The 18584-nt window shown below is 32.5% G+C and overlaps 1 protein-coding gene across 1 annotated transcript; it reads left to right on the top strand.

The window, feature by feature from the left end:
- Positions 1-8453: 8453 nt before the first annotated feature.
- LOC135137927 (uncharacterized) lies at positions 8454-15763 on the top strand. The gene is made up of 3 exons (XM_064067707.1): positions 8454-8572; positions 13904-15254; positions 15313-15763. Exons 2-3 carry the CDS (start codon positions 13916-13918, stop codon positions 15498-15500), a joined length of 1527 nt encoding a protein of 508 aa, XP_063923777.1. The 5' UTR covers positions 8454-8572; positions 13904-13915; the 3' UTR covers positions 15501-15763.
- The last annotated feature ends 2821 nt before the right edge of the window (positions 15764-18584 follow it).

Here is an 18584-nt window from a genome sequence, read left to right as displayed (position 1 = left end):
GCTAAAAGAAAAATCTTGAGAGCTTGTAATATTTTAAAGAGTTTTGGAGAATCTTGTGTTGTTTTTTTGAAGGTTGGTTTTGTTTTTTTCAAAATCGGGGGGGGGGGAGGACTGGTATTTTTTTTAAGAATTTGGAAAAATCTTGGGTTCCTCTGATGTGTTGCTAAAAAAAATAATAAAGACCTCGAGAGCTCCGAATGTTTTAGCTTTGGAAGAATTTTAAAAAATCTTGAAGGCCCTCATTGGTTTTTTAAATTGTTTAAATAATCTCGGGGACCTCAAGAAATTTAAAGAATCTCGTGAGCTCCTGGTGTTTTATTTTTGGAGGAATTCTAAAGAATTTTAGAAGCCAGTTGTGTTGAAAAAAATAAAGAGTATTGGAAGATTCTTGGAGAATCTCAAAGATCTTTGGTGTCTTGTTAAAGAAAGAATAAAAAAAAAATTGTGAGTTTTTTGTATTTTGTTTTTGAAAAAGTTTTAAAGAGCCACATGTGCCCTTTTATTTTGTCTTTCAAAAAAAGTTAAGAAAGTTCTGAACCCCTGGTGTTCTGTCTTTAAAAGAATTTTCAAAAATCTTGGGTACCTTGGTATTTGTTTTTGGAAAAAATTCAAAAAACATCTGGAGCCCTGGTGTTTTGTTTTTGAAAAAAGGTGGAAGAATCTTAGGGACTTCTGGTGTTTTGCTTAAAACAAATTTTGAGAGCCTGTAATGTTTTACCTCTGGAAGAATTTTAAGAAGCTTTGGAGATCCTTGTGTTGCTTTTTTGAAGGTTGGTTTTGTTTTTGAAAAAAAAATTCAAAATCTGGGGGGGAGGACTGGTGTCTTTTTTAAGAATTTGGAAGAATCTTGGGTTCCTCCGAAGTTTTGCTAAAAACAAAATAATGAACAATCTCGTGAGCTCCTAATGTTTTACTTGTGGAAGAATTTTAAAGAATCTTGGAGGCCCTTGTTGGTTATTTTTGAAATTGTTTAAATATTCTCGAGAACCTGAGTTGTTTAAGAAATTTAAAGAATCTCGTGGGTTCATGGTGTTTTATGTTTGAACGAATTCTGAATAATTTACAAGCGAGTTGTGTTAAAAAAAAACTAAAGAATATTGGGAGATGCTTGGAGAATCTGGGAGATCTTTGGTATTTTGTTTAACAAAGATTTTAAAAAAATGTCAGATTTTTGTATTTTGTTCTTGAAAAAGTTTGAAAGAATCAAAAAAGCACCTGTTATGTTGTTTTTGGAAAAATTTAAAGAATATTCTGGTGTTTTGTCTTGAAAAGAATTTTCAAATATCTTGGTTTTATTTCTTCTTGTACCATGGTTTCCTTGATGCTTGTTTTTGAAAAAAATTAAAAACCTCGGCAGCCCTGATGCTTTTTTTTCGAAAGATTGTGGAAGAATCTTGCGGACCTCTGGTGTTTTGCTAAAAAAAATCTTGAGAGCCCCTAATCTTTTACCTTTGCAAGAATTTTAAAGAGTTTTGGAAATCCTTGTGTTGTTTTTTTAAGATTGTTTAAATAATCTCGGGGACCTCGGATGTTTTAGTTTAGAATAAATTTAAAGAATCTCAGATGCTCTTGGTATTTTATTTTGGAGGTATTTTAAAGTATTTCAGGAATGAGTTGCGCTTTTGAAAAAAATTGGAGATTCTTGTGTTAGTTTTCGGAAAAATTTTAAAGCATCTCGGAGGACCTTGGTCTTTTGTTCTAGAAAAAAAATTAAAGAATCTTGTGAAACCTTTGTATTTTGTTTTTTTTTTGAAAATGTTTGAAAGAATCACATGGGCCCCTATTATTTTCTCTTTGGAAAAAAATTAAAGAATGTTCTACACCCCCGTGTTTTGTCTTTAAAACAATTTTCAAAAATCCTAGGATTAATCCTTGGTTTTGTTTTTGAAAAAATTTTCAAAATCTGGGGGCTCCCTAATGTTTTGCTAAAAAAAGAAGAATCTCGAGAGCCCTTAATGGAAGAATTTTAAGAAATCTTTGAGGCCCTTGTTGTTTTTTTTTAATTGTTTAAATAATCTCGGGGACCTCGGATGTTTAAAAAATTTAAAGAATCTCGTGGGCTCTTGCTGTTTTATCTTTGGAGGAATTCTAGGGAATTTTAGAACGAGTTGTGTTGAAAAAAATAAAGAATGTTGGAAGATTCTTGGAGAATCTCGGAGATCTTTGGTGTTTTATTTAAGAAATAATTTTTAAAAAATTTGTGAGACTTTTTTGTATTTTGTATTTGAAAAAGTTTTAAAGACACACGAGTTCTTTTATTTTGTCTTTCAAAAAAAAATTAAAGATTGTTCTGGATCTCTGTTTTGTCTTTAAAAAAAAATCAAAAAATATTGGGGCCTCGGGGGCCTGTTGTTTATTCTTTAAATAATTAATCTTGAGGACCTCGCGTTTTATTTTGGAAGAAATTTAAAGCATCTTGTGGGCTTTTGGTGTTTTATCTTTGGAGGAATTGTAAAGAATTTTAGGAGCGAGTCGGTATTTAAAAAATAATAATATAATAATAATAATAAAAAATATTTTGAACCCTTTGTATTTTGTCTTGACAAGAATTTTCAAAAATCTTGGGGTCCCTTGATGATCTGCTTTTGAAAAAATTTAAAAAATCTCGGGAGCACGTGGTGTTTTCTTTTTGAAGGAATTTGAAAGAATCTTGGGGACCTCTGGGCTTTTGATAAAAAAAATCTCAAGCTCCCCTAATATTTTACCTTTGGAACAATTTTCAAGAATCTCGAAGGCCCATGTCGGATGTTTTTTTAGATTATTTAAATAATATCGGAGGCTTCAGATGTTTTATTTTAGCAGAAATATTAAGAATCTCCTTAGCTCCTGGCGTCTTATCTTGCAGGAATTGTAAATAATTTTAGCAGCGAGTTGTGTTTTTGAAAAAAAAAAGAATGTTGACTGTTGAGCGATTCTTGTGATTAAAGAATCTTTACTGTTTTGTTTTAAAACGAACTTTAAGGAATCTTGTAGAACCTTTGTATTATTTAGTTTTTGAAAAATTTTCAAAGAATCATATGGGTCTCTGTTCTTTGCTCTTTAAAAAAAATTTAAAGAGTCTTCTAGAGTTCTAGACTCCTGATGTTTCGTATTAAAAAAAAAAAATCAAAAACTGGTGTTCCGTTTAACAAAAAAAAAAAAAGAAAAATCTCGAAGGCCCCTGGTACCTTTGGAAGGATTTTAAAGAATCTTGTAGATCTGAGTATGTTGTTTTTTCTTTAAGATTGTTTAAACAGTCCCGAGAGCCTCAGATGTTTTATTTTGTAAGAAATTTAAAGAATCTCGTGGGCTCCTTTTATTTTGTTTTTGAAAAAAAATTAAACAATGTTCTGAATCCCTCGTGTTTGGGCTTTAAAAGAATTTTAAAAAATTTTTGGGTCCCCTGATGTTTCGTTTGTAAAAAATATAAAAACCTCGGTGGTCCCTATCATTTTGTTTTTTCCAAAAATTTGAGGAATGTTCTGGACTCCTATATTTTGTATTTAAAATAATTTTCGAGATTTTTGTGGTCTTCTGATTTTATTATTTAATTTAAAAAACTTCAGGGGCCCCTGGTGTTTTGTTTTAAACGAATTTGAAAGAATCTTGACATTTCTTTAAAGAATCTTTGAGGCCTTTTTTTTAAGATATTTTAAAAAATCTCACAGGTCTCAGGTGTTTCATTTTTGGGAGAACTTTAGATCCTAGGAGCGAGTTGTATTAAAAAAAAAAAAAAACAAAGGATATTGGGTGATTCTTGTGTTTTTTTTTTTATTTAAACACATCTCGGAGGTTCTTAGTGTTTTGATTTATAAAGAATTTTAAAGAAACTTGTGGGACTTTTGTATTTTGCTTTTGAAAATGTTTTAAAGAATCACGGGGGTTATTTCGTTTTCGGAAAAAAATAAAGAATGTTCTGGACCGCTGGTGTTTTGTCTTTACAAGAATTTTCAAAAATCTTGGGGTCTCTTGATGTTTTGTTTTGAAAAAATTTAAAAATTCTCGGGAGCCCGTGGTGTTTTCTTTTTGAAGGAATTTGAAAGAATCTTGGGGATCTCTGGGGTTTTGAAAAAAAAAAAGAATTTCAAGGGTCCCTAATATGTATTTTACCTTTGGAATAATTTTCAATAATCTTGGATGCTTATGTCGTTTTTTTTGAGATTATTTAAATACATAATATCAGAGGCCTTAGATGTTTTATTTTAACAGAAATTTTAAGAATCTCGTGAGCTCTTCGCGTTTTATCTTGCAGGAATTTTAAATAATTTTAGGAGCGAGTTGAGTTTTTGAAAAAAAAAAGAATGTTGAGATTGTGATTAAAGAATCTCGGTGGTCTTTAGTGTTTTGTTTTCAAAAGAATTTTAAAGAATCTTGGGGAACCTTTGTATTATTTAGTTTTTGAAAGAGTTTCAAAGAATCACATGGGTCCCTGTTATTTTGTTTTTAGAAAAATTGATAGAATCTTCTAGACCCCTGATGTTTCGTATTTAAAAGAATTTTCAAAAACCTCTGATGTTCTGTTTATCAAAAAAAAAGAAGAATCCCGAGGGCCCCTGACATCTTTGGAAGGATTTTAAAGAATCTTGTTGATCCAAGTATGTTATTTTTTCTTTAAGATTGTTTAAACAATCCCGAGAGCCTCAGATGTTTTATTTTGGAAGAAATTTAAAGAATCTCGTGGTTAAAGAATCTCGTGGGCTACTCTTACTTTGTTTTTGAAAAAAATTTAAAGAATGTTCTGAACCCCTCGTCTTTGGTCTTTAAAAGAATTTTAAAAAATCTAGGGGTCCCTTGATGTTTCGTTTGTAAAAAATATAGAAACTTCGGTGGTCTCTATTATTTTGTTTTTTCCAAAAATTTAAGGAATGCCTGGACCCCTGTGTTTTCTGTTTAAACTACTTTTTTAAGAATTTTGGGCTCCCCTGATATATTTTTTTTTAATTTAAAAAACTTCGGGTTCTTTGTTTTTAAAAGAATTTAAATTCTGTTTTTTAAGATACTTTAAAAAATCTCAGGGGCCTCAAATGATTCATTTTTGGGAGAACTTTAGAGATCCTAGGAGCGAGTTGTGTTAAAAAAAAAGAAGGATATTGGGTGATTTCTGTTTTTTTTTTTTTAATTTAAACGCATCTCAAAGGTCCTTGGTGTTTTGATTTATAAAGAATTTTAAAGAAACATGTGGGACCTTTGTATTTTGTTGTTGAAAGTGTTTTAAAGAATCACGTGAGTTATTTTGTTTTCGAAAAAAAAAATAACTCACTCTGGTGCTTTGTCTTTACAAGAATTTTCGAAAACTTGGGGCTCCTTGATGTTTTGTTTTGAAAAAATTAGAAATTTAAAGAATCCCATTGGTTTCTGATGCTTTATTTTTGGAGGAATTGTAAAGAATTTTAGAAGTGAGTTGCTGTTTAAAAAAAAATAACAAAGAATGTCGGGAGATTTTTGTGGTTAAAGAATCTCGTAGGTTCTTTGAAAAAGTTTTAAAAAATCACATGAGCCCTGTTAATTTGCCTGTAGAAAAATTTTTAAAAATGTTTTGAAACTCTGGTGTTTCATCTTTACAAGAATTTTCAAAAATCTTCGAGTCCCTTGATGATCCGCTTTTGAAAAAATTTAAAAAATCTTGGGTGCCCATGGTGTTTTCTTTTTGGAGGAATTTGAAAGAATCTTGGGGACCTCTGCTGTTTTGATAAAAAAAAAGAATCACAAGGGCCCTTTGGAAGAATTTTTAAGAATCGTGGAGACCTATGTTCGTTTTTTGAGATAGATTATTTAAATAATTTTGGGGACCTCAGATGTTTTATTTAAAGAATCTCGTGAGCTCCTGGTGTTTTATCATTTGAGAAATTGTAAATAATTTTAGGAGCGAGTTGTATTTTTGAAGAAAAAAATGTAGGAGATTCTTGAGATTAAAGAATCTCGGTGATCTTGGTGTTCCGTTTAACAAAAAACAAAAGAATCTCAAAGGACCCTGATACCTTTGGAAGATTTATGACTTTTTCTAAGATTGTTTAAATAGCCCCGGGGGCTCCAGATGTTTTATTTTGGAAGAAATTTAAAGAATCTCGTGGGCTCCTGTTATTTTGTTTTTAAAAAAAATTTAAAGGATGTTTTGAACCCCTCGTGTATGATTTTTAAAAGAATTGTCAAAAATCTTACGAGTTTGTTTTGTCAAAAATTTAAGTAACGAATTCTGAATTTTAAGGGGAGTTGTGTTTTTGAAATAAAAAGTATATTGAGAGATTCTTGGTTCTTTTTGTAAACATTTTGAAGAATCTCGGAAGTCGTAGGTGTTTTATTTCAGAAAGAATTTTGTGTTCTGTTTTTGAAAAAGTTTTTCAGTCCAGTATTTTGTCTTTAACAGAATTTTTAAAAACCTTGGATGCCCTTAGTATTTTGTGTTTGAAAACCTTGGGAGCCTCTGGTATTTTGTTTTTGAAAGAATTTTGAGGAATCTTGGGGACCTCTGGTCTTTTGTTAAAAAAATAATTCAATGATCTAGGCGGTTTCTAGTGTTCTTTATATTCTAAAGAATCTTGGGAACGAGTTGTATTTTTGAAAATAAAATTAAATAACAGTAAAAATGTTTTAAGAATCTCGGTGCTTAGTGTTTTAGAACCTTATAGGCCCTGTTCACTTTATGCTTGAAAAAAATTTAAGGAATGAATGTTTTGGGACCCCGGTGTTTTGTCTTTAAAAGAATTTTAAAAAATCTTGGGGTCCCATGATGTTTTGTTTTTGAAAAAATCTATATGTAAATAGGAACATGTCATTATGTGGCGCCAGTAATTTTTATTTCCCGAGCGTATCTACTGTTTCCGTCTGTCTGTCGTCTGTGGTCTGTCGTTTATTGGTGATATTATTTGTCTGGTTATACCCTCAAAATTTTGCAAAGTAAATCGTATTTAAATTTTATAAAACAACATAAGTCTATGCCTGCGCTCTATGAATCCATGTAAAATATTATCAAACTAAAAAAATGAATGAAGGAATTTATTTTATCAATTACCCAAAAACGGCTTACCTCATTCTCCCAAAATTTTGTAAATTACAACCTTTCCAGAAAAATGATCTAAATTCGTCGAGAAAGAGCTTGTTTGTTTTTAAGAAATCGTTAAATTGTACTTAGGTTAAGTTATGCATATTTCAGTATAACTACACCACTTAGATGCAAATTTTAAGTTATATCACAGTCATTTGTTTAAAATAAATATCATTATGGTAATAATCATCGTAGTAAAAATCTGTGCTCCATAATTCACTCGTGCACCGCAAATAAATATTGGTTAATATTAATCCCGTACCGATCTAAAAATCAGGTGAATTACATTTTGCATGGCTTTGATGACCTTCTTTTCATTTTTTATTGAAGAACTTCACGACTGAGTAACCAAATTAGAGACACTTTGGCCTATAGTTTAAAACTGAAATAAAAATAAAAATAAGTAATTTTTCCAGTCAACTAGGTACTTAATTAGTGTTAATTGAAGACTTGCGGAAACAATCTCAACGGCCGGGAACTTAAGTTATTTGTGATTGTGTTCGTGTCCAGACGTAGATTTCAATGTCGTTGCGCTACGAGTAGAAGGACAAATTAAAATTTATGAAATGAGGCGTTACAAACGAAAGTGTTCTGCTCAAGTTTTTAAAATCCTTAATACGTATTTAACAGTGCTTCATTGTCAGACTGAAATTTTGATGGTCGTACTGCAGCCAGGTATGCATTTTTAACTTTTTACAAAAAAAAAAATGTATTAGTAAATACTAAAAGTGTGTTAACAAAGGGAAACCTATGTCGCCTTGATGTCATTCAGTTGACCAATTTCAACGTCCTCTTCTGTCAAAATTTACTAAAATAGTTGCATTAAAGAAAATGCTTGTTACATGACGTTAATTATTTAAAAACACGCATGTCTTGATAATCTTAACAACTTTTGGTTGGAGTAATTAAGTTTAAATAAAGTTAGGAGAAAAATAAACAGTGTGTAAATTTTTTTTTTCATTTCGAAAAAAAAATGTAAGTATTAAAATTAACTTGTATAATTGTGCCAATAACATCGCGTGTGTCTTCCAGGTGCACGCCTGTAAGATCGAGGTCAGAAATTATTGCTTGATGATTAAAAGAATGGAGAAAAAACTAATAATCATAATAATTCAAACAAAAAAGTAATATAGCGTTTCGTGAGAAATCAATCCTTAAATAGCAGTAGCAAATAAAAAATTGCTCGTGCATAATTATTAATTATGTATCTCTTGCATGTATCCCGTGACAAAGTTTAAAAATATTTGTTCCAATTAGTCAAAATCATAATTTCCTTCATTGTAATGATGTTTTGGAAACTATATAACCTCGTCAACCGGTATTTTCCACGAAATGTGTAAAATACCACAACGAAACTTCAGAAGCGGGTAGAACATAGAATAACCAACTTTCAGAGTGGGTGGGAGTCCGGCATTCACTACATCAAACCGGACTCCTGAAGACCTATTGCAGTGCAGAAGGCGAAGCTGAACGCAGGCAAAGTTCACCGATTGGGGATTACTAGTGGTTGCGGTAAAAAGTGGTCAGTGATAGTTGGGAAAATTGCAACGCGTAAGTGTTAAAATCAGTTTCATACTTCTTTAAACCAAAAAAGATTGCCAAAAATTATTACAAATATGAATCTTCCGACAAGAGGTCTCCACCGGTAACTGGAAGTCATTAGCGCGGAATTTCCGCTGGACTTTCAGCGCAACGGTCACTCCACAAAGCTTTCAGTTTTTTAAAGACTTAAGTTACTAAATTAGCGCGAATTTTTTACTTAACTTGCATCGGAAAGTGTTTGAAATTTCATGCGCTGACATTGAAGTACCTCTCAGACGAAGATAAAATATCTCATTGTCCGGTTGAGTTCCAAGCCAAACCTTGACATTGATATTGCCAACGAAGCCAGTCATACTTTGGTAATTCGCGTTACACCTGATTTAAAACCGATTTAAGGAACATAATAGACGATTCATGGAAAGAAACAAATTTGCGAAAAAAATGAATAAGGTGCAGATTTTTTGTGTGTCCTTGAAATAAACACCTTTTTTCTGAGTCGAGACAATTAACGTGCATTGTTAGAAAGGATGCTTGTCTGCAAAGGATAGTTATAGTTTATGATTCATTCGTTAAACAAGAGGAAGCAGTTTTTTCAAGCGGGTTATTTTGTTGAGGAGTCGGTTCCTAAAAGCAATTTATTTCTAATTTCCTCGGGTCTTCCCGGCATATTTTGAATATCTCAATTTAGTATTTTGTTGTTGACAGTGTCTACGGTGACATTATTGGCACACTAGTATTAATTTTAATATACTAATTAATTTTAAATTTAATTAATTTTAAATTTAATTATTTTATAAAAAAATTTTAGTATCGTAGTTAAAAAACGAACTGAGAAATTCAAAATTTATCCAAATGTCATTGTGCCAAAATATTAAAAAGTGCGGTTAATTTTATCAAAAATTAAAAATATGTTGCATCCTAATAAAAGTGTTAGAGCTTAATTATTGATACTTCAAAATGCAAATTTCTTTTCAAATACGCACAACCTTGAATAAGAGTCGAATCGATTGTATTTTACTTTGTGCATCTCTAACAACAACTGAAACTAATAAATTAAATACAACAATGTTATTTTAATTAAAATAGACAGGTCAGACTTCGAAAGCCTCACAGAGCTTATTACGTGAACAAAATTATTGATCTTTCACGGGTTTTGTGGACGACCGTTTCGAGCTTGAAATTTCGGAAATCATAAAGTTAAAATTTAAATCGATCTATATTTTTATAAGGACGTTTAAATACGGTAAAATTGATTGTTATAATTTATTCTAATATCAAAAATTCACCACCTGTTCAATTTAATTATTCTACGAAGTATGAGAACTTCCTGTAACGAATTGTTAATTTGAAGTATAAAAACTAAAAGAAACCGTCTATGAAGATGAAATGAAACATAACCTTACATTATTTCACACTAGAATAAATCAAATTTTTTTAGTTTCTAGTTTACTTAATAATTTAATATTAATCAAATATTTTAAACAGCTTTTCTTCCAAATAAAACTGTGAGAAGAAAACTGTTGTTAGCTTGTCAGCTCTTTTAGATTGTGTTTTTGCAGCTTGTAATTGATTTAAAGTTTCTACGAAACCTAGAGATGTCTGAGTTCCTTTTATTTTGATAATGAGTCAAAATGTTTCGAACTGACATCACAAAACCCACAGGATTATTTCCTGATGACGTATAATGTCGAAACGTTGAAATGGTTGGGAAACCAGTGCTGATTTTTTTCAATTTTTCGCTTCATCATTCATTTAGTTCTGAAGACAGGAAGTGCGTCAGTCTCCAGAAACTATCTCGGTTAGAAAGTCATGGTGTTATTAAAACGTTTAAAAACAGGATGAATGATTTTAATTTTTCGATTACGTCACGTGGTACAATTAGTCAGACAGTGCAAAAAATGTTTAATTTATAATTCAGTCTTACCAATAATTTAATTTGTATCTATTTCTGAAAATTAAATGAATGTCAAACGTGAACAACGTGGAATTAAATAACAAAGATTTTTATTTATACAGGGTGAGTCACTAAGCGTGGGTTCCTTGATATCTCGATAATTATTAGACGTAGAAAAAATTAAGGATCAAAATTGCACGGTTCTTTGAAAGCTATGCTCTAAAATTAAAAAAAAAACTAGTTTATTTTTAAGCTCCGCTGCGACCAAGTTTATTGAATTTTTTTAGCAATGGGAGGGTTCACAAAAAAATCGCAATAAGGTTATTTTTAATATCTGTGTTACAATAATGTGTGGAGAGATAAATAAAGGTACGTGCTTTATTTTGTATACATTTGACTAAATTTCCATATTCAGTGGAGTTTGTGTAATTAATAGTGGTTACACGTTTTGAATTAATGACACATCATTGTATGAAAAATAAATGAGCTGTGGTAAAATACATAATTGTGGCAAATTTTACATCTGACTATTTAATTGAACTGTGCTGTCACTATAAATTTATTTCGTAATTATACAAGGTGATCACTGGAAATCGTACACTAAGTTGGTTTTGATATTTCGCAAAGTTTTGCCGCCTCGTTGTGATGATTAGTATACGACTATCACAAATGTCAGTCCTAATGTAACTTTTTTAATATGCTTTTGTGACACGAATACTTATCGAATATAACTAAAGTCACAACTGAAGTATCTATTAGAAAAAAAAAAATTATTCATTAAAATCATAAAAATTGTATCTCATAAGTTTCATTCAATTTTCTTCTCATGGTAAACCACGTTGAAAAAAAAAAAGAAAAAAATCTTAATGAAAATTTCAAAGAGGAAGAGTTTCTTAAAAAAATTTAGCATTGCAATGGAAAAAGTTAAATAACATGAGTAAAAATTATAAATAAAAAAGTCGAGTAATTTTGAAATGCTCACAAGTGTATAAATAGTTTTTTCTGGATTCTGAGAGAGTGGTTTAAAAATATCACATATAGCTCCGGTGAGGAATTTGGTTTATTTGAATATTTACTTATATTAAATGTCAACAACAATTTTCTTGGTATTTATTTTATTTTTTTAATTTAATTCGTAAAATACAAGTGATCGTAAAAGATAAGTTAAGTAGGCTTTCAAATTTCCTGAATTTTGCCGCTTCGTTGTGATGATTGACGACCAGTGGGGGCGTAGCGTAGTTTGGCACCCAGGGCGGTTTTCTATTGAGCCCCCCCCCCATATAATAAAACAACAAATTATTTAAAGGGGTTGTAGAAGAAAAATGGAGGATTTAAATTGATTACTACAAAAATTTACCATTTTAGACATGTTTCTTGTTGTCGAAGTAAGTCTACACATATTACGAAAAAAAGCAAAAGGTAGCCCCGCCCACCCGCCCTATCTCAATTGTGATGATTTTTTTTATTCGTCGTGAGCCAAGGGGACGGAGATTAATTGCAAAATCCTTAGTTCTCTATGAGAAATTAAAAACATATTTTTGAGGATCGTGTTGTTTGTTTAAAGAATACTATGTACACTAAGAAAAGACTATGTATACAAGAATTTACCATTTTAAACATATTTTAAGTTTCTTGTTCTGAAAAGACGACTACACATATTAAGAAAAAAAGGCAAAATGTAAGCCCCGCCCACCCGCCCTATCTCAGTTGGGATGATTTTTTTTAATCGTCGAGAGCCAAAGGTGCGGAATTTAAATGCAAAATCCCCATTATTTCTCTACAAGGAAATACCATGTACGACATTTTTTTGAGTATCGTGTTATTCAAAGAATACTATGTATGTTAAGAAAAAATTAAAACCAAAGATTAAGCCCCACCCATACTTGCCCTGATCTAAATAGTAATGAAGTTTTCATTCGTTGGCATAGCTAGAGGTGGAGCCTAATTGCGAAATCCAAATTTCCTTAGAAAAATTTACCATTTTAAACGTGTTTTAAGTTACTAAGAATAAAAAAATCACAATTGAGATAGGGTGGGTGGGCGGGGATTAATATTTTGCCTTTTTTTTTGATTTACATAGTATTCTTTGAACAACACGATACTTAAAAACATGTTTTTTGCCTTTTTGTTTTAATGTGTGTAAACTTCTTTTCACTACATAAAACTTAAAACATATTTAGAATGGAAAATTTGTATAAATGAATATCGATTTTGCAATAGGCTCCGCCTCATAATTGTAAAATCCACATTTCCTTGCAAAAACCATTTTAACCATGTTTTTAGTTTCTTGTTATGCAAAGATGGCCATGTAAATATATTAAGGAAAAAAAACACAGGCGGAACTTATTTGTAAACTACTTATTTTTCTACGACAAATTACCATGTCACATTTGTTCTTAAGTAATGGTGTTCTACAAAGAAAACTAAATGGATTAATTAAAAAAGAAAACCAAAAGAGAAGCCCCACCCATCCGTCTGGAACTCAACCGTGATGAATTTTTCATTCGTTGTCAGACAGAGGAGCGGAGCGTAATTGCAAAATCGATGTTTCCCTATACAAATTACAAATTTACCATTTTAAAGTTTAAACATGTTTTAAGTTTCTTATTGTGAAAAGATGACTCCACATATTAAGAAAAAAGGCAGGATGTAAGCCTCACGCACCCGCCTTAATCTCAATTGTGATGATTTTTTATTCGTCGTGAGCCAAGGGGAGGAGCTTAATTACAAAATACTTATTTCTCTATGTTTTTGAGTACCGTGTTGTTCAAAGAATACTATCTATATTAACAAAAAAACAAGCCAAAAATTAAGCCCCATCCATATCGATCCCAAGCTCAATTGTGATGAATTTTTCATTCGTTGTCAGACCGAGGGGCGGAGCCTAATTTTAAAATCGATACTTTACTACAAAAATTTACCATTCTAAACATGTTTTACCTTTTTTCTTGTGAAAAGAAGACTGCACATATTAAGAAAAATGGGCAAAATGTAAGCCCTTATAGTTACAATACCTAATTTCTTTTGGAAACGAACAGTACGAAGAAATAGGTCTCCCGTTTCCGTCCGTCTGTCTGTCTGTCTGTCTGTCTATCCGTCTGTCTACGGTCCCGATTTTTTTTGTTGACGACCACTCGTCACCTGTCACAACTGTCACTGATAACTCACCTAACTTTTTAAGTTCTTTCTATGTTTGATGTTTCTTTTCTGATACATAGTTAGACAACCAATAATTTAGTTCGAATGACAAATTGTATACCCGTCTCAACGATACGGCAAATTGTTATAATGCGGCGAATTCAGACTGGGTGAAATATTTATTTTTCAACTTTACTCATTTAAATAACCACTATAAAACAGTGAAAACTTGTATAGCTTCAACTTAAGTTCAAATAAAACTGGTTTGCTAAAATTTTTGGAAACTAATAAGATCCTTTTTTTTCCAGTTCTGCTACAAGATGTTGCAAATTTTCGAGAAGTTAGGTTTCCTGTATCAGCCCTACGTCCTTGGCATAGTATCCATCGGCTATGTCCTGGGTGAACTGGGCCACTACATGATAGGAGTGACCTCAAAAGCCATCGCCATGGATCTCCATTTCGGGGACATAGCTTGCCAACTAAACAGCACAGAATATTCCTTAAGCGATCTCCCTATCACATGTGATAAAGCAAACAGTTCGGAAGTATGTGAATCATACAACATCAATGGAACACCCTACTGCGAATGGAACTACAACGGTCTAGGACTGGACTATCAGATCCTTGCCGGCCCCAGTTTTATGGCAGTCTTCACAGTAGTAGGTGTAATCCTGGGAATCGCAGCTGACAAATACAACCGCGTTCGAATTTTGGCAGTTTGCACTGTCGTCTTCTCAATCGCTATAATTTTATGCGGAAGCGTAACCGAATTTTGGCAGTTGGTACTGTTACGAATGATAATGGCAGCAGGAGAGTCGGGGTGCAACCCTCTAGCCACCGGGTTATTGTCCGACATATTTCCTGAAGAGAAGAGGGCTTTGGTCATGTCAGTCTTCAACTGGGGGATTTATGGGGGTTACGGAATCGCGTTTCCTGTAGGTCGTTACGTGCCACCACTCAACGCTTGGGGGTTAGGATGGAGAGTGACCTACTACGGTACTGGAATTGTCGCACTGATCGTCGGTGTTCTCACCTGGTTTACTTTGAAAGAACCACCAAGGACATCTATTGGAGAAGATGCAAGCACGGGAAACACGCCTACCAAAAAAGTAACAATCTGGACGATTATCCTGGATCCGAGGATCATCATGTTGTGTTTGGCTGCTTCTTTAAGACATTGCGGAGGCATGTGCTTCGCTTACAACTGTGATCTTTACTACCAACAGTATTTCCCTGAGTATGACCTAGGTTGGTGGCTGTTTGCGGTCACTATCATCGTTGGAAGTATTGGGGTGGTTGTTGGAGGTGTAGTTTCTGACGTGTTCGTCGCCAAAATGGGCATAAGGTCTAGAGTCATGGTCCTGGCAATTAGTCAAATCATTGCCACACCTGGAGCTTTCGGAAGTGTTTATTTTAACCCAACTTGGGCGATGATCTTCTTAGGTCTTTCTTACTTCTTCGCCGAAATGTGGTTTGGCATCCTATTCGCCATCTTGGTGGAAATAGTACCCCTACATGTCCGTTCAACAACCGTTGGAGTTTTCCTGTTTGTGATGAACAACATAGGAGGAAACTTACCCATTGTTGTAGAACCCGTTTCTAAAGCAATAGGGTACAGAGAAAGTCTCTACATTTTTTACGCTGGCTTTTACGGAATAAGTAAGTTTAAATAATATTCAAGTTGACAGCGTTCACTCACACCTTTGTTGAATTCTAGGTTCCATAATGTTCCTTTTCACGATATTCCTTATGGATGGTCCCAAGCCACAACCCGAGACAGCTCCTGCTAAGGATTCTGGTCACGACAACGACATTTTCACAACGGCTGACGAAACGAATTTACCAACAATAACGGCTATGGTAGCTAACACCAAAAACAATACTCAGGAAACTAGTAGACTTTGAAAGATATACTTATTAGATTCAGATATAGATTGAACGACTGATTTGATGGTATAGTAAACTACCACTGCAAAAGTCGGTGTCTGAACGCCGTACTCATCGATAAAGACGAAGGTTCTTAAATTTTAAGTATTAATTTTAAACTGCGGTATTTGCTCTAAGGGCGAAACGAAACTGTGTGTTTTATAAACACATGAGTACGTACAAAGATTGTTAAGGTTTATGTTGTGCGAAATAAGTTAAATAAAATAATTGATTATAAACTGCATTGTTAAGTTATTATAAACCTTGATCTATGAAACTACAGGGGAAAGGTCGTTCACTGGGTACGTTTTGCTATAAGATGAGAAAACAGTGATGGTACAAATTAAGTAATTTACGAGTCATTTGTATTAAAAAAAAGTCCGAAAAAATAATAACAATAAGCAACAAGTCAACGTAATCCATATGGATTTTTCGCGAGCCTTCGACAAGGTGGGTCAAGACATTTTGCTGGTGAAGCTGCTGAACATTGGCTTAGGTCATACAGTTTAACTAATTTATATTTATTTCTCGTCAAGATTTCAGAATGTTTAACATCATGCATATGAGTCCGATAAAATCTCGGTAGCTTTAGGTGTTCCCCAAGGATCTATTTTAGGCCCTCTCCTGTCCCATATTTTTATTAACGATATTGCCAAGGACATTAAATCTAAAGTTTTGATGTATGCAGATTCGAGTTAATCTAATAATTTGTTTGTAAACTATGACAAATGCCGCATTATGTCAGTGACAAATAAGAATTATAGAATACCTTATGACTACATCTGGGTTTTTAAGAATTGATTCATTTAACAACTTGGGAATCATTTTCGATGAATGAATATAGAAAAACAGATTATAACAGCATGTATACACTATCTAAACTAAAAAAAAAACTTGATACGAGTAAATATGCCTACTTGATTAGTTTTCAACATTAAGCTTTAAGACAGAATTACATATATCAAAATTCTGACACTGGCAAACACAAGAATTGACGTTGTATTGGACTCGATACTACGGAGGCATTTCAAAGATATGCTTGTTATAGTCATGAATTGTAGTATAAACCCCTTTTTTGTATTTAGTTCATCAGAATTTTTTTGACCTTCTGGTTTTTACGTATAATAACTGAGCTCCCAAATGCAAGGATGTATACTGTTTCCAATGCATTTTGTGAAGGTAATAATTTATAGAGGGCTTACGAATTCGAATATAGTTTTGATTTTTGTCACGAAGATTCTTTACAATAATGCAATCCACTTGCAAAACTAAAAAATATCGATAATGAGGATACAGTAATGATTAATAATTACTTTATACTCAATAATGATAATCTTCCAAGGCGAAGCTCTGCCCGAATTTCTACAGAATTTTGAAGAAAGCTGGATTTAGAAAAATTTTATGACTGCCAAAGAAGTTATGTTTAGTGCTCTATGCTTGTATTCGTTCACAATGAGCATAATGCTTAGGGCATCCTTATGCTTTATGCCCATTGTGAATGAGCACTAAAACAGTAACGGAATTCTTGCTCCATAGCTGGTAAACCAAATCTATACAGAAAAGACGAAGCAGTTGTGTTTGAATTTAAATTGGGGAAAGGAGGAAACAACTCACTGGCATTTAAAATCATCCAGCTAATCGAAAGAAGTTATTCATCTTTGAATGCATCCTCTGACGTGTCATGAAAAACAGAATAACCTAAGAAGCTTTTGATTACATCTTACAATTCTCTAAGTCGATAAAACATATCGGCGGGAACGGTACTAACCAAGTAATCGACGGCCGCATTAACATTAACAACTGGTTTTTGAAGAATTCAACTCATCATCCGAGTGCAGTAAACGTCAAAATTTGAAAACGCTATATAATGCATTTTTGGCTGCGAAGCCTATGGACTATGAGCGGATGTAGACAGAATGTGTAAAAAAACTATATTTGGAAAGCTTACGTAAACTCAATTTGTATTCAAGATGAAGATCATATTCCCTCGAGGGAACAATTAGTTTCCCTACTGTAAGAGCAATATTTCTTATTATTTCAGAAAGTAGCTAATACGTCATAATGATAGCTTATTGAAATTTAATAGTTAAGTAAGCTTCTACTAAAACAAATTAAGTGTAATTTACGCAGAGCTAACAAAAAATCGTACCGTTATTGTGTTTTAGACAGTAAATTGATTAATTTGATTGCTTAAGGGGATTATAGTCGCCGCACTTCCTCCACTCTCAAAAGTAATTTTACTCTCTCGGAAGAAAATATATCACTTTCCTTGTGGTTTATCACTGATAGTAATAAACATTTATCGAATGTCAATAATATTATCAAAAAAATCTTATAAAAAATAATTCAGCATTTCATTAGTATTGTGGATTACACAATTTTCCTGATTCAATTTAAGAATAAACTATTGGTACGGCCCATCAGATTTTTCCGGTTATTCTGAAAACAAGAATTCCTTGTCAAACGATGTTTAAGGTGAAGCAGAAAATGTTACAACAAACTTTTTTTACTGTAATTAGGGTTACAGTATCCTTGGATGAAACAAAGATGAAACTGATAGAATTGATTGAGTGATTTTTTTCTATATGCAACCAACACTACATATTACGGGTTGCCGTCCTAAAATATCCATCAGTTACCAGAATTTAAAATGTATTTATATATCTAATGAACTACATAACAGTTTTCTTACTTTTAATACAATACTTAAACTGATTTAGAGAGTGATTGCAGATCGGCTATTTGAGTGTTGTAATCTTCAATATTATTTCACTAGTGGTGTAATGAAATTCATAAGATAACTCATTTTGATCTTAAGAATAAATTTATAAATATAGAGATGGAACATTTTATTTAAGTTAATTACAAACATTTACACCAGTGGCGGCTCCTCAGAGGAGGCAGGGGAGGCTGAGCCTCCTCTGTTTTTTGGAGCTGAGCTTCCTCTAATTTTTTTCGATGAAAGAATTTATATTTTTGTAGACATTTGTTATTTTAATATTTTGCTGGATTTCATTTACTTTCATCATATATCAGGTTAAAATGGCGCAAAAATTTATATTT

The sequence above is a fragment of the Zophobas morio genome, unplaced genomic scaffold (assembly GCF_036711695.1).
Source record: "Zophobas morio isolate AGI-343-1 ecotype UQ-CSIRO unplaced genomic scaffold, CSIRO_AGI_Zmor_V1 ptg000030l, whole genome shotgun sequence".
Classification (NCBI taxonomy): Eukaryota; Metazoa; Arthropoda; class Insecta; order Coleoptera; family Tenebrionidae; genus Zophobas; species Zophobas morio.
The sequence above is the reverse complement of the archived record's forward strand: the minus strand, read 5'-3'. Positions and strand labels throughout refer to the sequence as shown.

Excerpts from the sequence above, each read along its gene's own strand:
- LOC135137927 (XM_064067707.1), top strand. The coding sequence starts at position 13,916 with ATGTTGCAAATTTTCGAGAAGTTAGGTTTCCTGTATCAGCCCTACGTC. Across the intron at positions 15,255-15,312 it reads CGCTGGCTTTTACGGAATAA|GTTCCATAATGTTCCTTTTC; the intron begins GTAAGTTTAAAT and ends GTTGAATTCTAG.